This window comes from Pseudogymnoascus verrucosus (genome assembly GCF_001662655.1).
Source record: "Pseudogymnoascus verrucosus strain UAMH 10579 unplaced genomic scaffold scaffold_62, whole genome shotgun sequence".
Taxonomy (NCBI): domain Eukaryota; kingdom Fungi; phylum Ascomycota; class Leotiomycetes; order Thelebolales; family Thelebolaceae; genus Pseudogymnoascus; species Pseudogymnoascus verrucosus.
The window spans coordinates 2,559-20,547 of record NW_017263713.1 but is presented as its reverse complement, the minus strand read 5'-3'; the positions used below and the strand labels follow the sequence as shown (position 1 = coordinate 20,547).

At 49.5% G+C, this 17,989-nt stretch overlaps 6 protein-coding genes across 6 annotated transcripts; 3 read left to right on the top strand and 3 right to left on the bottom strand.

Annotated features, from left to right (window-relative positions):
- Positions 1 to 265: 265 nt before the first annotated feature.
- On the bottom strand, positions 266 to 3,366 carry VE01_09560 (uncharacterized protein; the record flags this gene model as incomplete). Its single annotated transcript, XM_018278973.2, has 3 exons — positions 266 to 1,412; positions 1,493 to 1,759; positions 1,843 to 3,366. The coding sequence occupies 3 exons, from the start codon at positions 3,364 to 3,366 to the stop codon at positions 471 to 473; spliced, it is 2,733 nt and encodes a 910-aa protein (XP_018126173.1). The 3' UTR covers positions 266 to 470.
- Positions 3,367 to 3,879: 513 nt separating this feature from the next.
- VE01_09559 (uncharacterized protein) lies at positions 3,880 to 5,852 on the top strand. The gene is made up of 3 exons (XM_018278972.2): positions 3,880 to 5,113; positions 5,161 to 5,218; positions 5,270 to 5,852. The coding sequence occupies exons 1-3, from the start codon at positions 4,175 to 4,177 to the stop codon at positions 5,782 to 5,784; spliced, it is 1,512 nt and encodes a 503-aa protein (XP_018126202.1). The 5' UTR covers positions 3,880 to 4,174; the 3' UTR covers positions 5,785 to 5,852.
- Positions 5,853 to 6,251: 399 nt separating this feature from the next.
- VE01_09558 (uncharacterized protein) lies at positions 6,252 to 8,363 on the bottom strand (the record flags this gene model as incomplete). Its single annotated transcript, XM_059464077.1, has 8 exons — positions 6,252 to 6,800; positions 6,901 to 7,197; positions 7,261 to 7,433; positions 7,489 to 7,595; positions 7,648 to 7,859; positions 7,922 to 7,992; positions 8,044 to 8,097; positions 8,152 to 8,363. The coding sequence occupies 8 exons, from the start codon at positions 8,361 to 8,363 to the stop codon at positions 6,466 to 6,468; spliced, it is 1,461 nt and encodes a 486-aa protein (XP_059319320.1). The 3' UTR covers positions 6,252 to 6,465.
- A 349-nt stretch (positions 8,364 to 8,712) lies between these two features.
- On the top strand, positions 8,713 to 9,843 carry VE01_09557 (uncharacterized protein). The gene is made up of 2 exons (XM_018278970.2): positions 8,713 to 9,406; positions 9,458 to 9,843. Exons 1-2 carry the CDS (start codon positions 9,040 to 9,042, stop codon positions 9,748 to 9,750), a joined length of 660 nt encoding a protein of 219 aa, XP_018126200.1. The 5' UTR covers positions 8,713 to 9,039; the 3' UTR covers positions 9,751 to 9,843.
- A 330-nt stretch (positions 9,844 to 10,173) lies between these two features.
- Positions 10,174 to 14,018, bottom strand: VE01_09556 (uncharacterized protein). The gene has a single exon (XM_018278969.2). It carries the CDS (start codon positions 13,795 to 13,797, stop codon positions 10,285 to 10,287), a length of 3,513 nt encoding a protein of 1,170 aa, XP_018126191.1. The 5' UTR covers positions 13,798 to 14,018; the 3' UTR covers positions 10,174 to 10,284.
- Positions 14,019 to 16,625: 2,607 nt separating this feature from the next.
- VE01_09555 (uncharacterized protein) lies at positions 16,626 to 17,192 on the top strand (the record flags this gene model as incomplete). The annotated part of the gene is made up of 3 exons (XM_018278968.1): positions 16,626 to 16,676; positions 16,815 to 16,984; positions 17,063 to 17,192. The coding sequence occupies 3 exons, from the start codon at positions 16,626 to 16,628 to the stop codon at positions 17,190 to 17,192; spliced, it is 351 nt and encodes a 116-aa protein (XP_018126190.1).
- Positions 17,193 to 17,989: the final 797 nt, after the last annotated feature.

Genomic DNA, 17,989 nt, shown 5'->3' with positions numbered 1-17,989 from the left:
CATTTTCAACCTTTGGCCGCAGCAGGCTCGTAACTGTGTCTCCCCATCAAACAAACTCTCAACCCAAATCGAGCCATATGCATATTCTTCTTATGATACTCGTTATACTCTGATAATATCATACGGGCCTGCCACAACTCATTACTTACACATCAAACCGATGTAAACGGGAAGGGAAGATTGAATGTATTTTTGGAAGCGGCTCTCATCGGACAAGGACTTGCCTGAAGGTACAGTACGTTCTTGAAATGAAGGATCAAATGACCTCGATTCCGAGCATGCGATAAAGGCTTTTCATATCAATCCCACTCAGCGGCAATAGATGTGGAGAATTATCCTTTTGTAACGCCTAGGTGTGAGGCACAGACAATACCCACGTATTAAGGCAGGCTCCAATAGCGTCTTAAGTACTTTATAGAGGTGTATCTACATTTTATGCGTCGACCTCTCTTTGTGGCGCTCATACCAAATCAAAAGCAATCACAAGCCTTTGACAACGGGCCTGAATACTTATTTATACTACCTGTAGGCGGCCACTCGTCGGGTTCAAACTCGACATCAAAAGCGTGCCATCCCGATGCAACCTTAATTTTCTTCTTCTCGCCCAACTCTTTCTTCTGCATCGGTAAGACAATGATGGCTCTTGAATTTGGCGGCACCTGAAGCTCTAACTTGAACCTACTGCCCTCAACCCGCCACTTAGCCTCGACCACTCCGAAAGGTCCGTCAAACCTCGTCTCGGCCCAGGTCAGCCCGCCACCAGGCACAGGCCGTACGTCAATGGTACGCCACCCGTCGCTGCTCACTAGGCCACCGACTGTCTCGTGCAACCAAGCTGCAACGCTGCCCAATGCATAGTGATTGAAACTTAACATCTGCCCTGGATTCAGCGATCCGTCCGGCATTAGGGCGTCCCAGCGCTCCCAGATCGTCGTTGCGCCCATAGTTAGCGGGTACAGCCATGACGGGCAGTGCTTCTCCATCAGCATGCGATACGCGAGCCATGGCTGTCCCGTGCGCGTCAGCGCGGGTAGGATGGCTGGTGTGCCTGCAAAGCCCGTCGAGACGTGGTACTGGGCTGTTTTAACAAGCCGCATAAGCGCCACGGCAGCATTGTCACGCTGCGCTGCGGTTGGGTAGAGGTCAAACTGGACGGCAAGTGCGATAGCGGCTTGGGTGTAGTTTGCAAGGTTTCCGGCCGGCGTTATGTAGCGATGGGCAAAGGCGGCTTTGAGCTTTTCCTTATCTGCTGCATAACGTCTGGCATCGTGGGCTTCGCCTAGGAGGGCCGAGACGTCAGCCAGGATGCCAGTGACGTAGACGAGGTATGCGTCTGCGACTAGAACGCCATCAGTGCGACCCAATCCAGGCTGTGAGGGGGGTGCGGCGGGATCGACCCAGTCGCCAAGTTGCTATAGTAAGGTTATTAGTCGTCTAGATTCAAAAAGGGATTTGAGGAAGTAAATTAAAAGTGCAGCAAGACGGTACGAACCCATAGAGTAGGATCCCAGAGGCGATCTGAGCCTCGGCGGATAGCGGTGTCAAGCCAGGAGGTCATGGAGACATATTGCCTACGAAGCAGGAAGATGTCTCCAGAAGCCTGGTACAGATTGTAAGGGACGAGGATAGTCGCGTCGTGCCAGATCGCTTGTGGGGTAGGGGTCCACCAGCTGCTCATAACGTCTGGGCAAATAAGAGGTGGTATCTTGTCGTCGCGGGCGAGTTGTTCAGCTGAGAAATCCGCGAGCCAGTTTCCGAGCTAAAACGATAAATGTAAGTATATTGATATTTATTAGAGTTATGGGACAGGAAGAGTTCTGTAAGATTATAGAAAGCACCTACAATGCCGTTTGTATCGTACAAAAAATTGGCTGCTGGACCAAACACTTGTATGTCTCCAGTCCAGCCCAGTCGCTCATCACGCTGAGGGCAGTCCGTTGGGACACTGACAAAGTTCCCCCGCATTCCCCATACGATGTTTGCATGCAACTTGTTGACAAGATCGTTTGAGCACTTGAACCACCCTCGACGCTTCATATCAGTATGGGTAACCAAAGCTGTGAAGTCTTCGAGGGAAGGGGTCGTTCCCTCAGGCCATCCATTAACTTGCATGTATCGAAATCCATGGTAGGTAAACTTCGGACACCAATGGAGCAGCTCATTGTCCGCTGTTATAGCAGTATCGGTACATTTCGCGTTACGTAGAGGTCTCATGCCCATCTCTTGGTCAACAAGAACTTCAGCGTGTACGAGCGAAACCTTGCTATGAGGCGGCAGTCTTTTGATACGAACAAACCCAACGACATTTTGTCCAAAATCGAATATGGTCTTCCCGCTGGGAGTAATAGTGATAGAGACGGGTTTCACCTCTTCGGTAACTCTAGTAGGCGCCATGTCAGATGCGATCATTGACGCAGAGGTGAACGGGAGCTCCTTGACCGATGCCCAAGCAGTGGAATCGAAGCCTGGCATTTCCCACCCATATTGCTCTTCTCGCATATCGTACGTTTCCCCATTATAAATTTCGCTATTTGTGATGGCGCTGGTGTGGCATTGCCAGGAATGATCTGTGTGCTTAACCATCACCTCGCCATTATCGAGAGTAATTTCCAACTGAGCAAGAAGCGCAAGTTCTTTGCCATAATTGAATCGCTGCCCACCTCGTATACCTATTAGGCCTCCATACCAGCCTTCTCCAACCTCAGCACCAATAGAATTTTGCCCCTTCTTCACCATCGCGGTAACATCAAATATCTGGTACGCAAGTCGATGGTGATAGCTTGTCCATCCCGGTGCCAAGACGTGATCACCAACACGACTTCCATTGATGTGTGCTTCGTAGACGCCAAAGGCCGTGATGTACAAGCGAGCCTTAAGAATATCTCTCTCCAGCGGCACAGTGAATTCCTTCCGAAAGCGTAGTGGGCGTAATGTTACATCTTCCGCTTCGAACTTCTTAGACGATGCAATTGGCAGTGCTGACCATCTTTCTCTCTCAAATAGACCAGCTTCTGCGCTAGCCCATGACGACCATTGCGTAATGTCGTCTTTTTCCTGACCGTAGCCTCTGACTCTTATTATCACGGCTTCTTTCGAGATAAGATCAGCTCCAGGCCATGGTACGAGTGCGGACTCAGAACTCTCGATATGATGGGTTCCACTTCCTGCTGCGTCCTCTGCTTTGATCTCGATGTCGTATGCTCGCTGAGTCCATGACCCTACTGACTTGAGATCCGCATCTGCGGGGTAAAAGAAGGACCAAGAAAGGCGAGGACGACTATTGCCTATACCGAAGCCATCGGGATGGTGTTCAAAGCGAGGGGTTGACGGCACAGGTTGCAAGGGTTTGTTTGAAGAGTCTCGCATTTTTGGCATGGACACAAACAAGATAGGAAGAGATATTTGCCTTAGAAACAAAGAGTTGTGAGAGCGTTCGTGTATATATGTACGTGCATGCATTCACAAATAGGGGTTTGTCAATGGCTAGAACAAATGTAGGTAGAACATGTCTAACAGTGAGCAGATTGTCATGTTCAAGACTGATTAACAAGGATGCAAAATAGAGATCGTTTCCCATTAAAATGTCGCCACAGCTCTGCTTTCGAAGACCTGAATAATCTTGACAGAGCAAGTTCCTAAACCCACAACGCTACACAAAAATCATCTTTTTCGGCGACTCGGTGCAGTGTTAGTGTAGAGCGGGGGGAAGGTGTGTAACCACGAGCCTACCCTGTGTTAGCGGCGTTCGTTAGCGTCCGTTGGCGTCCGTTAGCGTCCGTTAGCGTCAGCCATTACCCAGTAAACCGGGACCTATGGACAGGATTACTGTCCGGATGGGTCTGGAAAACTCAATAATGTCATGTTAGTCGTGGCCCGTGTTATACCGTTGCCTGCCGTTCGCACGGCATTACAACATCATCCCCAAGCTTCTCCTCTTTGAGAGGCTTCGAGTAAGCTTGGCATCTATCATTACAGCCCCAAGGGCTGACTTGCGCGTTCTCGGGATTACCGAGTTTCGCGAGTGGCCTGCACAACTCTCCAGTAATCTATAAGACTCTCCACGATATTAAACTCTTCTTCCCCAGACCCCACACACCATAATCATTGCAAAGCTCTTCTTGCTGTCTTCTCTTCCTCTATCACCTCCTCTCAGTTGCAAGTACCATTTGTCAAGATGAAGAAACTCAACCGCCTCATCCTTTATGTTCTTACCATCTCCCTTGGAGGCCTTGTTATCGGCATCGATACTGGCATCATTGCCTCGGTCCTATCTCAGAAAGGGTTTCAGGCCTACATGTTCCCCCAAGGAACCAAGAACGTCACCTCTCTCGTAGGCGCAATTGTTTCCATGGGCGCGGCTGGTGGAGCTATTGGCAGTTTGATCAGTGGCTTCTTCCTTGAGAAGCTTGGAAGACGCAAGACGCTCTGGATCTCCACATTCTTCACAATTGTTGGCGCCACACTCCAGACTGCTGCAAATGGCGTTGCTCTAGTTATTGTTGGTCGCACGATTGCTGGTATTGCTCTTGGAATGTTGCGACCTACCATTCCCGTCTACATCTCGGAGATTGCGCCGGCAAGTCAGCGAGCTAGGCTTATGGGTATCTTTGGCCTCCTCATTGCCGGTGGCTATGTGTGTGCTGGTTGGATCGGATATGCCTGCAGCTTTGCCTCTGGGCAAGTGACTTGGCGACTTGCACTCGCAATGCAGATTCCTGCTGCAGCGGTACTGATGGGACTCATCTTGTTCGTCCCTGAATCTCCTCGCTGGCTTGCACAGAGAGAGCGGTACGAAGATATGGACAGATGCATGCGTCGTATCTATTCTGACGAGGATGAGGACTTCTTCATCCGCTCTGTAGTCGAGATTCGTGCACAGATCCAACTCGAAGCCATACAGAGGACTACCAAGACACTAGGTCATGCCCTTATTGAATTGTTCAATTCAAGAAACATAAAGCGTACTGCGGTTGCAATCACTGTCTTGCAGGTTGGATGTGTTTCTGGCGCTCTCGCTATACAGCAATATCAATCCATCCTTTATGCGTCGCTAGGCTACACTGGCCGAAAGGCGCTACTGATAACCGCTTGTTACAGCTTCATGGGCGTACTTGTAAGTCCTCAACTAAGACCGCACACCACCCTGCTAAATTCTTCTAGGGTCAATTCATCAACATCCTGGCTATCTCAGATAAGTGGCCTCGTGTCCGCACCATGTGTGAGTCTTCCTCTACCTGGTTCACAACACAAGGCAACTAACATCAACCAGGGGTTGGCTGTCTGTCCCTCGGCGTCGCCCTTTCCCTCCTTATGGCCATCTCCCGCTTTTATGGCAACGGTCTGAACCCCTCGGGCGCCCAGGCCGGCGTCGCATTCATCTTCATCTACTCCGCGCTTTATGCGATGTTCTTCAACTCAACACTTCACACCATTCCTCCCGAGTACTTCCCCGCCCATCTCCGCGGCTACGGGCTGTCAGTCGGAGACTTCTTCCAGGGCGTTTCCAACATCTGGCTGTCACAAGTCACACCATATGCGTTTGATGCCATTAGGTGGAAGTACTACTCTGTGTTCATTGCAAGCGTTATCTTATTAGCGGTGTTTTTCAAACTGTTCCTTAAGGAGACGAACCAAATGACTCTTGAGAGGACGGCCGGATTGTTTGGTGATGAGACAGTGTATAATAGCTCGATTGATAAAGTGGCTCACATACAACATGGAGTGGCGGACCAGATTGAGATTGGAAATCGCGCAACAAACAAGCGGAACATTACACCTACCTAGACGGTTAAACGATACAATCTAGAATATGACAACATGTAGGTAGAAATATGTAACAATAAACGTCAGCTAGCACTAATATAAGTGACAAGATGATTTAACGGTGTGCAACTATCGTTTTATCCAACGCGTGATGATATTCCGGCGAGGATTTTGTAGATCACACTTTGTGCTGTGTGTTGGACAAATGGGAATTAATAGTCTGAAGGTGCTCTCTCTGTAGTCTTGGCTATACTTGAAGCCCTAAAGCCCCTCTGGTCCTCGGCGTCGAGAGCTATCACGGCTAGTTTAGGGATAGCAGGGTTGGCAGAGGTCAGGCATGTCAATAGTGTGGTGTGGTATCCCACACTATCGGTGTATTGACACAGCAAGGATGAAGGCTGCTGCTGCAGCCATGCGCGAGAGGCCTTAAGATACAAAGGATACGGGAGAAAGTCTTGCATTACAGGACTGCATTATGCAGTTCCTACGTCCACCGTCGAGACTGTAACACTAAGAAAATGAAAGTATACACTTTACTCTTTAGTTCATAACCTATCTGCTAAACTAAAAATACAAGCTAGCCTTTAGCTAATTTCAGCTTTTAGTTAACTATGTTATTACAATTTTAATATTTCGACATTTTGCTGTGGTTTTGGCGTAGGGTTGAAGTACGCCATGACATAGGTTCTTGTAGGTCAAGACTCATTTCACCGCGAACCTACTTCGAGCTCTAAGTTTTGCGCCGAAAAAGTAAAGCGGGAAAATTCCACCAATGAAGGCAACTGTAACAGCACCCAGAATGCTTATACCTGGACCGATACCGAGATTTTTGTAGAGTGGATGTGCGAAGAGTACTGCTGCTGCTGCAAGTAAAGATCGAGCCGCATCATTGCCGGCAAATAGGGAGGCGGCATACTGAGGATAGGTAAATGCCAGATACATGAATAAACATTGCATCATCATGAACATCCCAATATTGTATATCGCAATCCCTGTTACCGAAACCATCCAATGAATAGACGATCGTGCCGTCCAACCTAAGGTCAAATGTGTTAGTTGAGAATGCACTAACGATTCACTTGGGTGTAGCTAGAGCAGCTACGCTCTCGTGTAAGAGTACAACGGGAGATAGCGTACCGAAAATAAAGAGCCCAATAGGAGGAATAAAACACGCATAGAGCGCCGGAATCAGACACATCTCTGGAGTAATTGGTCCCTTGGATTTGAGTGTCGGAACCCAAATTGCTAAGATATAGAAACAGTAGATGGCTAGAGAAATGATGACTCCAATTAGGACCGATAAGAAAACGAGCCCCATTTCTCCGAGGCTAAACCCGTATATAACCGGATAAACGAGTGGAAAAGCCTCGAAAAATGAATAGTAAATGCCGTAGACCAAACTGGTGTAGATCGCGGTGTAAGTAATTGCAGGGTCTAATATCATGATCTGCATTGGCCTCAGAAGCGACTCGACGAGCATTTGGTGCAAGGTCATACTTCCTTGCTTGACTTCGCTCTGTGACTTGAGTTGTTTATTTCCCGTAAGGCGACGTAAGCGTACGGCACGACGTAAGAGTATTGTGTCGGAATATGTCTCCGGGACGAGAAAGAAGAAGGCGACCCAGACAGGACCGCTCGACCAGAGCATTTCCCACAGGGACCATCTCCAACTGTAATTTAGTAAGCGGGAAAGAACACAACCAGATGAAACCGAGGAATTCTTACCCCATAGCTGGCACGCTGTACCCAGATAGCAGAGGTCCCATCGCTGGGCCTGCTACGGCGCAGACTGACCAAAATGCGATAGCAATGGGCAGCTTGACCAACGAGAACTAGAACTATCAATTAGTTTTAATGACCCAACTGACTCCGTCTAGTACATACCATATCGCCCATGGAGGCTGCGCCAGTAGCAAGGCAGGGTGATCCAAAGTAGCCTTGGAGAAATCGCAGAGCGATGAGCCCCCCAAAATTATCCACCGTCGCAGTGGGGGCACATAAGATGACAAAAATACCAAAGGTCACAATATATGGAAGGTTTCTGCCCACGGACGGGATTTCACTAAGTGGTGAAAACAATAAGGGCCCTAGGCCGTCTGTTTTCAAATGGTGGAGTTAGCGAAATTAAAATGTAAACGGGGAATGAGATTTCACGCACATCCCAAGACATATATAGCAAGCCCGAGAGATGCAGCCGTATACGAAACATTGAAAGTTTCCATGACTCCCCTGCCCAAAAGTCAGTGAAGAGCAGTGCTACATGTGATACGACTGCCTTACCCCATGCTTGCAACGTATATGGAAGATCCCCCATATACCACAAACGTGTACAAGCTGGAAGAAGTGTCAGCTCTGCAGCTTCCCTGTTTGTGGGTCATGAAGACTCACTTGATCAATAATGCAACGCTCAGCTTCTTAGGGAAAGACCAGTTTTGTGGGTTCTCCCCATCGTCCTCGTCGTACCAATCCACTAAAAGGTCCTGTTCTGCGCGGTCAGGCGACTGCCAGTCTGGCTTCTCATCTGGGTACAGGAGGACCCTCCTTCCAGATATGAAGCGGATGAGCTGACCAGCGGTCGAGTCGCGAATCAGGTCAAACATTATTGTTGCAAGAAAGTCGAGAAATGTTACACTTCTGCAATACTTGTCGGCACTAGAACTTGGACATAAGAAACTGACTGATAAGACACTATATATGCGACCAGCACATCCTGCGCAGTTTTTGCGTGGAGTGACAACGCCAGGGGTGCGAATACACGCAAAAAGCGCGCAGAGTTTAAATTACTGTATACTGGAGGTTCTCATACTCGCTTACAACGAAGACTGAAGTTAGGATCCAGTCACATTTTAGGGCTCTAATTGGCTACTCCTAAAATTAGGACTTAGGTACCCGCCGCACAAAGCGCGCAGCAGGGATCGGTGGCGCCCTAAGACCCACCACAAGCACTTGGGGATTGACGCATGTGTAAGCAGACTGGCTGCGTAATGACACGGCAACTGGTTTCAAAATCTCACTAGATCCTAATTTTCTCCGACTACGAATAATTACTGCCAAGCGCGTTCTCTGCGTCGTCCGTCACACAATGCGGCTTTTCTGCGCCTTGGTGCAGGCTACTCGTACGGGGGCTCCAGTTTTGTCGATCGATGCTTTCAATTAATCCATCATCATCGCCACCCCAAAGATGCTTTTAGCGGTTTTGGGTCGTCCTCTATTACTTATACGAGTCGCAGCTCTCTCTGATCCCAGGCTCCCAGCAGACAGACGCAGACAGCAATCATGCTCATCACCCCTCCCTCCGCCCTTCTGCGCCTACCGCCGAGGTCTCTGAGACAGTATGTCCTACCAGCTGCAACTGCCATGGCCACACCGGTCCGCACGTTTCGACTAGGTGTCCTCAGTTCTCAGCGAAGGCTAAAAGGTTGCCAGAGCGCGCCGAAAACTCTTTGTAGCAGCAAGGCGGCAACCACTCCTTCCCTAACTTTGACTGCTTCTCAATTCTGGACCTCGACATCAACTTGGAAACGAGCCACCATCAACACTCTTCGATGCCTGGTTGGCTGCACTGTCGGCGATTTTTCGGCCATGTGGTACCTTCAAGCGTTCCATCCAGCCCTCGGAATGGGGACAATTATGGCCATCTCCAGTTAATCTCACTGTTTACAGCTGTCCGTTCACGCTTACTGATCCGATCTAGTGGCCTCCGGAATCACGACCTCGATTCTCCTAGAAACGACTCTTCTCCGATTCGGCCGCGATCGTCTTCCTTGGGTAGCTGCTGGTCAAACTGCTGCGGGAATGAGTATAATTTCGATGGTCACGATGGAGCTTGCCGAGAATGCGGTTGATTATCATCTCACTGGTGGAGTGGTCCAGTTGGATTCCCCTGCGTTCTGGGGCGCAGCTTTGCTTTCCGTGTCTATGGGATTTCTAGCACCCCTGCCGTACAACTACCTACGTTTGAGGAAGTATGGGAAGGCTTGTCATTGACTGGCGTGTTTATTAGAATGTATATCAGTCTTGTAACATAGACGCTGTACTCATAGAACCGTTAAGCACAATGGCAGTAGATCATTTGTGGTAGAAGACTTCTGGATCGTGATTTCAATATGGCTGTGACTAAAGGTTGATAGACTGGCCATGACTCTAGCTTCTGCCAGCACTATGTCTCGGCTCTGCCACACCTAATTCCCCTCGCCGGCGTTACGGATCGCGGCTTGGATTGCAATTGGAGGGACATACGGTGGGGAGCGATGATAATTTCTGCTTATAAGGCATGTTTCGACTGAGTATACGACAGCAATAACGTTTCATGAACTTTCAGTCTTCAGTGCGCTTCAGGTATCGAGAAATCACTGCTTACACAGTACATTTTACAGGTTGCCCAAATAGACAAAATCTAATTCAATCTACCCTGTTGATAAAATAGCTCCCACAATCCTTAATAACTCTCTACGCTATGATAACCCACTCTTACTTCCGCGTAGCTAATCCTTCCTCCCGAACTTAATCCGGCTTCAGGCTCTAGAACGGCCATCTAAGTTCGGGCAATTTTAGCGCCAGACTGCTTAGCACAACGCTAATGCTGCTTCCTGCCATCGCTACGGCAGCCCACACTGGGCTCATGCGCCATCCGGCGTGGTATTCCGTCGCTCCGATTGTGTAGAGAACTCCAGCTGCAACTGGGATCAGGGTGACGTTGTATACACCGGCCCAGAAGAAGTTCATCTTAACTCTCAAGAATACACGTTTGGAGAGTGTGAATAATATGCGAATCGCAGCAAGGTCTGAGTTTAGTAGAATAAAGGACGACGCATTGATTGCGATATCGCTGCCCGAGGAGAGCGAAATGGAGACATCTGCAGCGGTCAATGCAGGAGTATCATTCAGGCCATCACCAGCGAAGGCCACCAGCTTCCTCACACCCTTGGCGGGGTGTTGAAGTTCATGAATGTATTCGGCCTTCCCTTGCGGCAGAACACCTGCTCGGACGTTTTCAGGAGGGATATTGAGCTGCGAAGCGATGGCATGCGCCGTAGTGGCGTTATCACCAGTGCAAAGGTGAATGGCGAGACCTAGGCTGCGCAACGACGCAATAACCTCGGGAGCTTCTGGGCGGAGGGGATCGGACAGAGCAAAAATTCCGACGGCCTTGTAGCGGTTGGAGTAGCGGATGGCGATGACGGCGACGGAGTGGCCTTGGATTTGGTGTCGATAGAGGGCTTGTTGCAGATTCTTGCTCGACGTTCTTGCGATTTTGTTGTCGATGCTGTTTCCCGACCTGACTGGCGCCTCAGCTTTCTCTGCCTCTGTCTCATTGAGGAGATCAAGGAGTTTTCCATTTCCAATGGCAGCTTCCACGGCATGCTCCCCCGACTCCGAACCGAATGTGAACCTCGCCGTCATACCATGACCCGGTATCTCTCGGATGTCCGACATGGTCACCTCTTCCGAGCTGGAGGCACAAAACGTAGTTATGGCCTGAGCAATCGGGTGGCTGGAGATACATTCCATTTCCCGCGCCATGGAGAATAGCCTATCTTTGCTAGTGTCTGGATCGAGTTGTTCGTAGTCCGTAACCTTCATCTGACCCTGGGTCAGCGTGCCGGTCTTATCGAAGACCATCACACTTAAGTTAGATGCTTCCTGGAAGGCCTGGCCCCCACCCTGCACCAAGATGCCCTGCTTAGCAGCGAGGCCCCCTCCAACAAACAGTGCCGTGGGAGCAGCGAGGCCGATGCCACATGGACATGCAACCACGAAAACCGCTATGGCGAACTCCAGGGACCAGAACGCCCACCCTCCCTGCGCAGAATCAAGCCAAGCATCGGGCAACTTGCCAGAGAGACCGAGGCTAAGCCAGGTCACCCATGTTACAATTGCAAGTAGAGTAACGACAGGTACAAAGTAACCAGTCAGAACATCAGCAAATCGCTCGATGGGAGCACGTTTGGCCTGGCCCCCCCTTACGACTTCGATGATCTGATCGAGCATAGAGGCACCACCAAGTTCTGTGACTTTGATTTCCACAGGATCGGCCACGTTAACAGTCCCAGTAAAGACGGTGTCTCCTTTGGTCTTTCGGACGGGCTTCGATTCGCCGGTAAGTGAACTTTCGTCGAAGGAGAAGGAACCGTCCTGCTCGACCGTACCGTCTGCCGGCGGGGAAGTTCCCCGTGGGATCTGGACCACATCGCCAACTTCCAGCTGATCAACAGGAACCTTCTGCACTTCGCGGTCTTTCCCCACAAGGAGGGCTTGGCTTGGTCGAAGCTTGCTCAGCATAGCAACAGCATCTCCGGTTTTGGCCTTGCTATACGCTTCGAGATATTGGCCCATGAGAATAAAAAATGTCAAGAACGTGATAACGTCGAAGTAAGACGAAGACATCCTCATCGAATGGTGTCTCTCGGTTTTCTGCGTAGCGTTCATGATGAGGACCGCAAGGGACGAAACGTACGCGACCATCGTGCCGACGCTTATCAGCATATTCATGCTACCAAAGCGATAGAATCGACGTAGCATTGGAACGACACTGTTCGGTTTCCACATGGCCCAGATCTCTTTGAACGCACGTCGGTGGAATAGATCCGTGCCAAAGAACATGACGGGCGTCGTCAGGATGAGCAGTGCCCATTCCATCCGCGTCGCATTCCCAGCCCACATGGGCTCCTCAAACCACATCCTTGTAGGATTATCGCCTGGAACAAGGGCCATATAGACGACGCCGATGATCAACGAAGGTATAGCAACAATCCCGGCGAACACTAGACGCCACAAGATTGAACGCCTCTGCTGGTGCTGGATTCGTCTCGACCGTTCTTCGATGGTGGGGGGGTGGTACACATAGACTGAGAATTCCGAGTCGACGGATTGAATGGTGGAGATAAAGCAGCGGATTGTAAGGCCTTCCGACAAGGACGGTTTGTACGTGATCTGCACGCGGGGATCCGTGGAAGAGGGCGGCCTTGATATGCGGAGGTTGGAAGCAACCCCCATTTCAGAACGTAACTCGTCCAAAACCTTTACGACCCTCTCCGGACAGCGAATGCAGTGCATACCGTCGATCTGGAGGTCGACTACCCGCTCTTGTGAAGCAAGACTGGACTTCGGCTCGACTAATTCAACGACCGTTGCACGATAGCCCATATCGCTAAACTTGTCTAATATCAGGTCTAGATTCTTCTTGTCCCCTCGAAACTCCACTGACCCGCTGCTCGTTAGCAAATCGATGTTGGCAGTCGTGACGAAGGGCAGCCCCTCCAGCCCTGCAGTGATTTTGCCGATACAACTTCCACAGCTCATTCCTTCAATCGATAGCGACGCAGTGTAGGTAGGAGTCGACTTCGGCCTCGGTTCTACTAGTTCGACGAGTGTTGCATTGTAGCCTAGGTCGCTGACCTTCTCCAATATCGGGTCTACGTTGATCTTCCCACGAAATTCAACGGCGCCGCTGTTGGTGAGCAGATCGATGTTGACCTTCGTGACGAACGGTAGCCCCTCCAGCCCTGCTGTAATCTTCCCGATACAGCTACCACAGCTCATTCCTTCGATCGACAGTGATGCAGTGTACGTGGTGGATGAGTCGTATTCGGACGGACCATCAATATCGATCACAGTCGGGTTGTCATTAGAACCCGTAGCGGCAGCGGTCGATCTTGTAGAAAGCACTGGCGAGGCACCGCCACTCCCCCATTCTTTCTGGCAAGAATTGCAATTCTCCATGTGCTTCTGTTGGAATCGCACCCGCGATGCCTCGCTGTGGTTGATTCTTGTTGCAAGATCGTGCTCTTCAGCTAGTCGTCCATGGTTGTCGAAAACGGAAACATGTTGTACGTCGAAAGCCGATGCAGTCAAGGCGTCGGTGATTGACTGATAGTTGATGATCTTGCTGTTAAATACAACCCGTATAGTTTGGCTTATTAGGGACACCTCGTTTGCAGATGAGATTCCTAGCAGGTGAGACAGGACGTCCTGGACGTAGGAGACACAAGACGGACAATGAAGGTTCGATGCGAGAAGTATTACCGAGTTCATAGTGGATGTGTGCAGGCAAGACAAATATGATAAGGCAGAATAGGATGATGGTGATAGAGTTGACTATTTAAAGTCACTGGCGGGCAGACCCCAACAGTTGCACAAAGACGCAAACATACTAAACGAACCAGCGGCATAATCAGGAGAGCCTTCGGGAGCGTTCGATGGTTTGGATAGAAAGCAAATGTTAGAAAGCAAATGTCGTTCTTGCGCATACTTGCCGCATAAAGCGCGCAGTGGATCTGACGTTGGGTGCGTCGCCCTTGGACCTCACAAACCCAGTTTTGGTCACACGACGCTTAGTACCCGCACAAAGCGCGCAGTGGATCCGACATGGTGTTCCCGCACCCCAGACCTCGCAAAACGCGCTCCGGCTAGACGACATTTGGAGGTGGCGATGACATAATCCGCACAAACATCGCATTCTCCATAGGGAAGCCAAGACAATCCTAGTTTGTCATCCTCAATAGGGTCCACGGTCGCATCAAGTCTAGAAAGATCCGTTTCGTCCTTAGGAGGCCTGGCTTAGGCTGCACCACGCTGTTGAATCATCCTGCCAACCACTCTCGTGAAAGAGTAGTATTTCTCTTGACATCGGTCTGTTGCCTTAGCTCGAGATCTAAAATGTTGATCGGCGGGGAGAAGTACGCATGCGATGCATGCGTGCGCACCGGGCCAGTAACTGTCAGCACTCTGGTAAGTTGACGTTTTCCCTGGCGAGCTTCCAAACCCATCCATGGTTTCCGCTAAACAAAATTATTATCTCTTTTCAGATCGCCCGCTTGTACATATCAGCAAACAAGGTCGCCCACACTCACAATGCCCCCATTGTCGAACGCTGCGAAAGTCACGCTCGGCCCATGTCAAGTGCGACTGTGGAGAGAAGATCAGTGGAAAGAAAGCTTGCACGCATGGCGAGGACAGCGAACTCCCACGTGAGTTATTCATAGGAATCACACTAATTCCGTATGATGTATCTAATTTGAATCTAGCGAACGCATGCTGTTGCAGTCATGGTGGCCGATGCTCATGCGCCTCGAAGAAGGAATTAGTCTAACCTGTTCTTGAATATCGTACAGACGAGAACTCTATATCGACGGCTTCTGTAGACAGAAGTCTTCGTCCGCATTATCTCACCATTTTTTCGGTAGATCCCTTCCCACCTTTTGCTCACGATCATCAGATGCCATTCTACCTAGATATGGAAATAGCAGTCGCTAGTGGATTATCCTGCGTGGTGCCGGAAATCGGCTCGAACTATACGTCCTAGTTAAGCCTAAGAAACACCCCCCCTAATTTCCGTTGATTTTTAAGCACTATTAGCACTTGCCTTAGCTTTCTATACGTTTAAAGTCTATTAGCTAGTTCTTACTAGGAGCTAAAGTAAGCTTAGCAAATATAGAACACTAGCCTTACTAATTACATCGTTATATTATACTAAGCTTAGGCCTATCCATTATTGTCCTATCTAGTTAGTACAGTCCGCGGGTTTAGGGCCAATAGCAACCCCGGTCAAGTTGTGGAAATTACGCGAAATGGGCACCCCGTGGGTTACAGCCCGCAGGTTTTCATATTACCCTAGAAAACCCGAAAAAAGACGTTAAAAGGTCAGTCATTAAGGTAAGTGGCCCCGTAGAGTCGATTCCCATCATTAGAATGTACAAATTCCACGTTTTTTGCGTCGTTGGGGTTAGGGTTGACGTTGGGGTAAGTCACGTGTGTGGAGATGAGGATTTGCATAAGCCATGTAAGAACAAGGAACGCGGAACACATCTAGCACCCCGAAATCAATATAAGACATAAGACGGGAGAAATAGAAGAAGAAATAAAAGGGCAACATAGAGGAAGACCATAAAGGGTATATTAAAGGTATAGTTGAGGAAGGAGAAGTATAGAGGCAGAACCCTAGAACTAGAAACATGGACTAATTTTTAATTCATTTGCCCGAATTCCACGTTATTGTGTGTAAAAAGTGCTAATATGCTATATTACCTAGCTAGATCGATGCACATTTTGCACCCTAGATACCCCGTAGAGAGAAGAAGGCGACTAAGAAACCCCATAGGTTAAGTAAAGCAACGCGTGAGAGAATTAAACAGGATGTAGCCTAGATTGAGGGTTTAGTCCCTAACCCCGGAGCATTACACTAGAGTGAGTTCCCGTTCCCACTACTAACAGTAGCACCCATTCCCGCATTAGGGTCACCTAAGACCAATGCGATGCAATGTACATTCAAGATAGGCGAGGAAGAATGCCGATATATATGTTGTTCGCTATAGCAGATGCGAGAGCATTGCGGGAATGTTCATTAATGGAAAAGCAAAGAGTAGGGAGGACGGCCTAGAAAGGTCAATCCGCAACTAACCCCTAGAGTGCTATGGCAGACCGGAATCCATTACTAGCGGTTTTTTAAGCAGGGACACAAATCATAGTATTTCGAGGTCTAACCCGTCGAGACAGGGCCACGCCTAACCCCACGAATGGCGTCCTAGGCAGACTAGTTTAAGGCGGCTAAGCAGGAGATGTAGAGGGCGTTCGAGAAGGCTAAGGAGGAGGAGAACTGGAAGATTAAGGAGACTGACGAAGCTAAAGAGCTGAGTCTATGGTTGAGACGGGTTAGGTGCATCCCCCATTTAGCCGGCATCGACCGTAAGGAGGTGCGAGAGTATGTTGAACTGGTCGATGGAAAGGACGAACCCTATTTGGCCATAGTGTGCATAGCATTCAAGTGGTTGATTTAAGACGCACAGCACTATGCTGTACGCAAGGTCGTCGGGATACAAACGTTGTTCGAGGCAAACAGGAAAGAGGTGGATAAAGAGACGAACATGCCGTTTAATAGTTGGATGGACATCACGACCATTGAGCGGTATGTTAAGGTATAGAAGCAATTGTTATTGTTCGTGTTCTAAGCCGAGGATGATGAGGCCGAGTTCCGACCCCTGTACGTGTTGACTGAGGCGTAGCAGTCGGCTATGCAAACCGTGAGAGATAAAATTTAGGCGTTTTAGGGGTAGAAGGGGGAGCAGGAGAAGAACGCGGTGGGCGAAGACCGTAATGAAGACGAGGGGTTTAATGATGGGGAGGATGACGAGGGGGTGGAGGGCGTCAAGGGGGCGGCCGAAGAAGTCGATGAGGGTTTTGAGGATGAGATGTCTAAAGAGACCAAATGGATGCGGCAGATCTAGTGGGAGGTATTGCGGTTTTGCATCACGTTGTTAGACCACCCGTTACAAGACAATGAGTACTAAAGCCCCATCATTAGCGGTTTGGCCGTTTTGATGATAAAGGGGGACAAAGGATGGCACGATGCTGAGGATTTCACCACTAAATATTCAGCAGTGATTAAGTTGGCACGGTTGATGGTGGTTCAGGAGGCGTACGAGCAGAGGTAAGAGCAGATTCGTACGTATTAGAGCGAGATGACAGAGGTTAAGGCGCGAAAGAAGGCGACTAGTTATTACTGGTTAGTTAAGTAGTTTGTCGCCTAGTTTACGACCATGGCCTACGGCGGCTGCGATCCCACGCCTATGCAGTAGATATACTAGACCCGTTCGTACGGATTCAAGATACGATACACCACGCTAGCGGCTAGGAAGATCTAGTGGATTCGAGATGAGGTGTTGTACCCTAGCACCCGTGTCTAGATGTCGCAGTTGCGGAGCATAGTGCATAGATTGATTGGAGAGGCGCGAGACGAGTTGTTTAGGAAGTTGATGGTGGTCACGGATGAGGGGGGCGTACCTAGTATCGATTAGGACAATACCGTCGACTAGCCGTCGGAGACTAAGGTTAGTTGGTCGTTTTTGGATGACGAACGAAACAAATTCGGCGCCTACAAGGAGTGGTGGTTGTTTGAGCGGATATACTAGGAGCAGGCGTTACGGGAGCAGTTTTTAGACGACGACGGTTTGTTGAAGCCTAGCGCGGGTGAAGCATACCAACAACACGTAGAGCGGTTTTTAGAGTTGTTGTTGATATTGATCCATTTATGTGCCGGGCAGCCTAGTCGTGCAACAGAGATTTTAGGGTTGCAGTGGAAGAATACAGCGAACGGGGGCGTACGAAACGTCATCATAGAGAACGGGTTAGTGGGTTTGGTCGGCTAGTACCATAAGGGGTACCGTAGCAGTAGCAACATCAAGATCATCTACCGGTATTTACCCTAAGAAGTTAGAGAGTTGTTGGTATA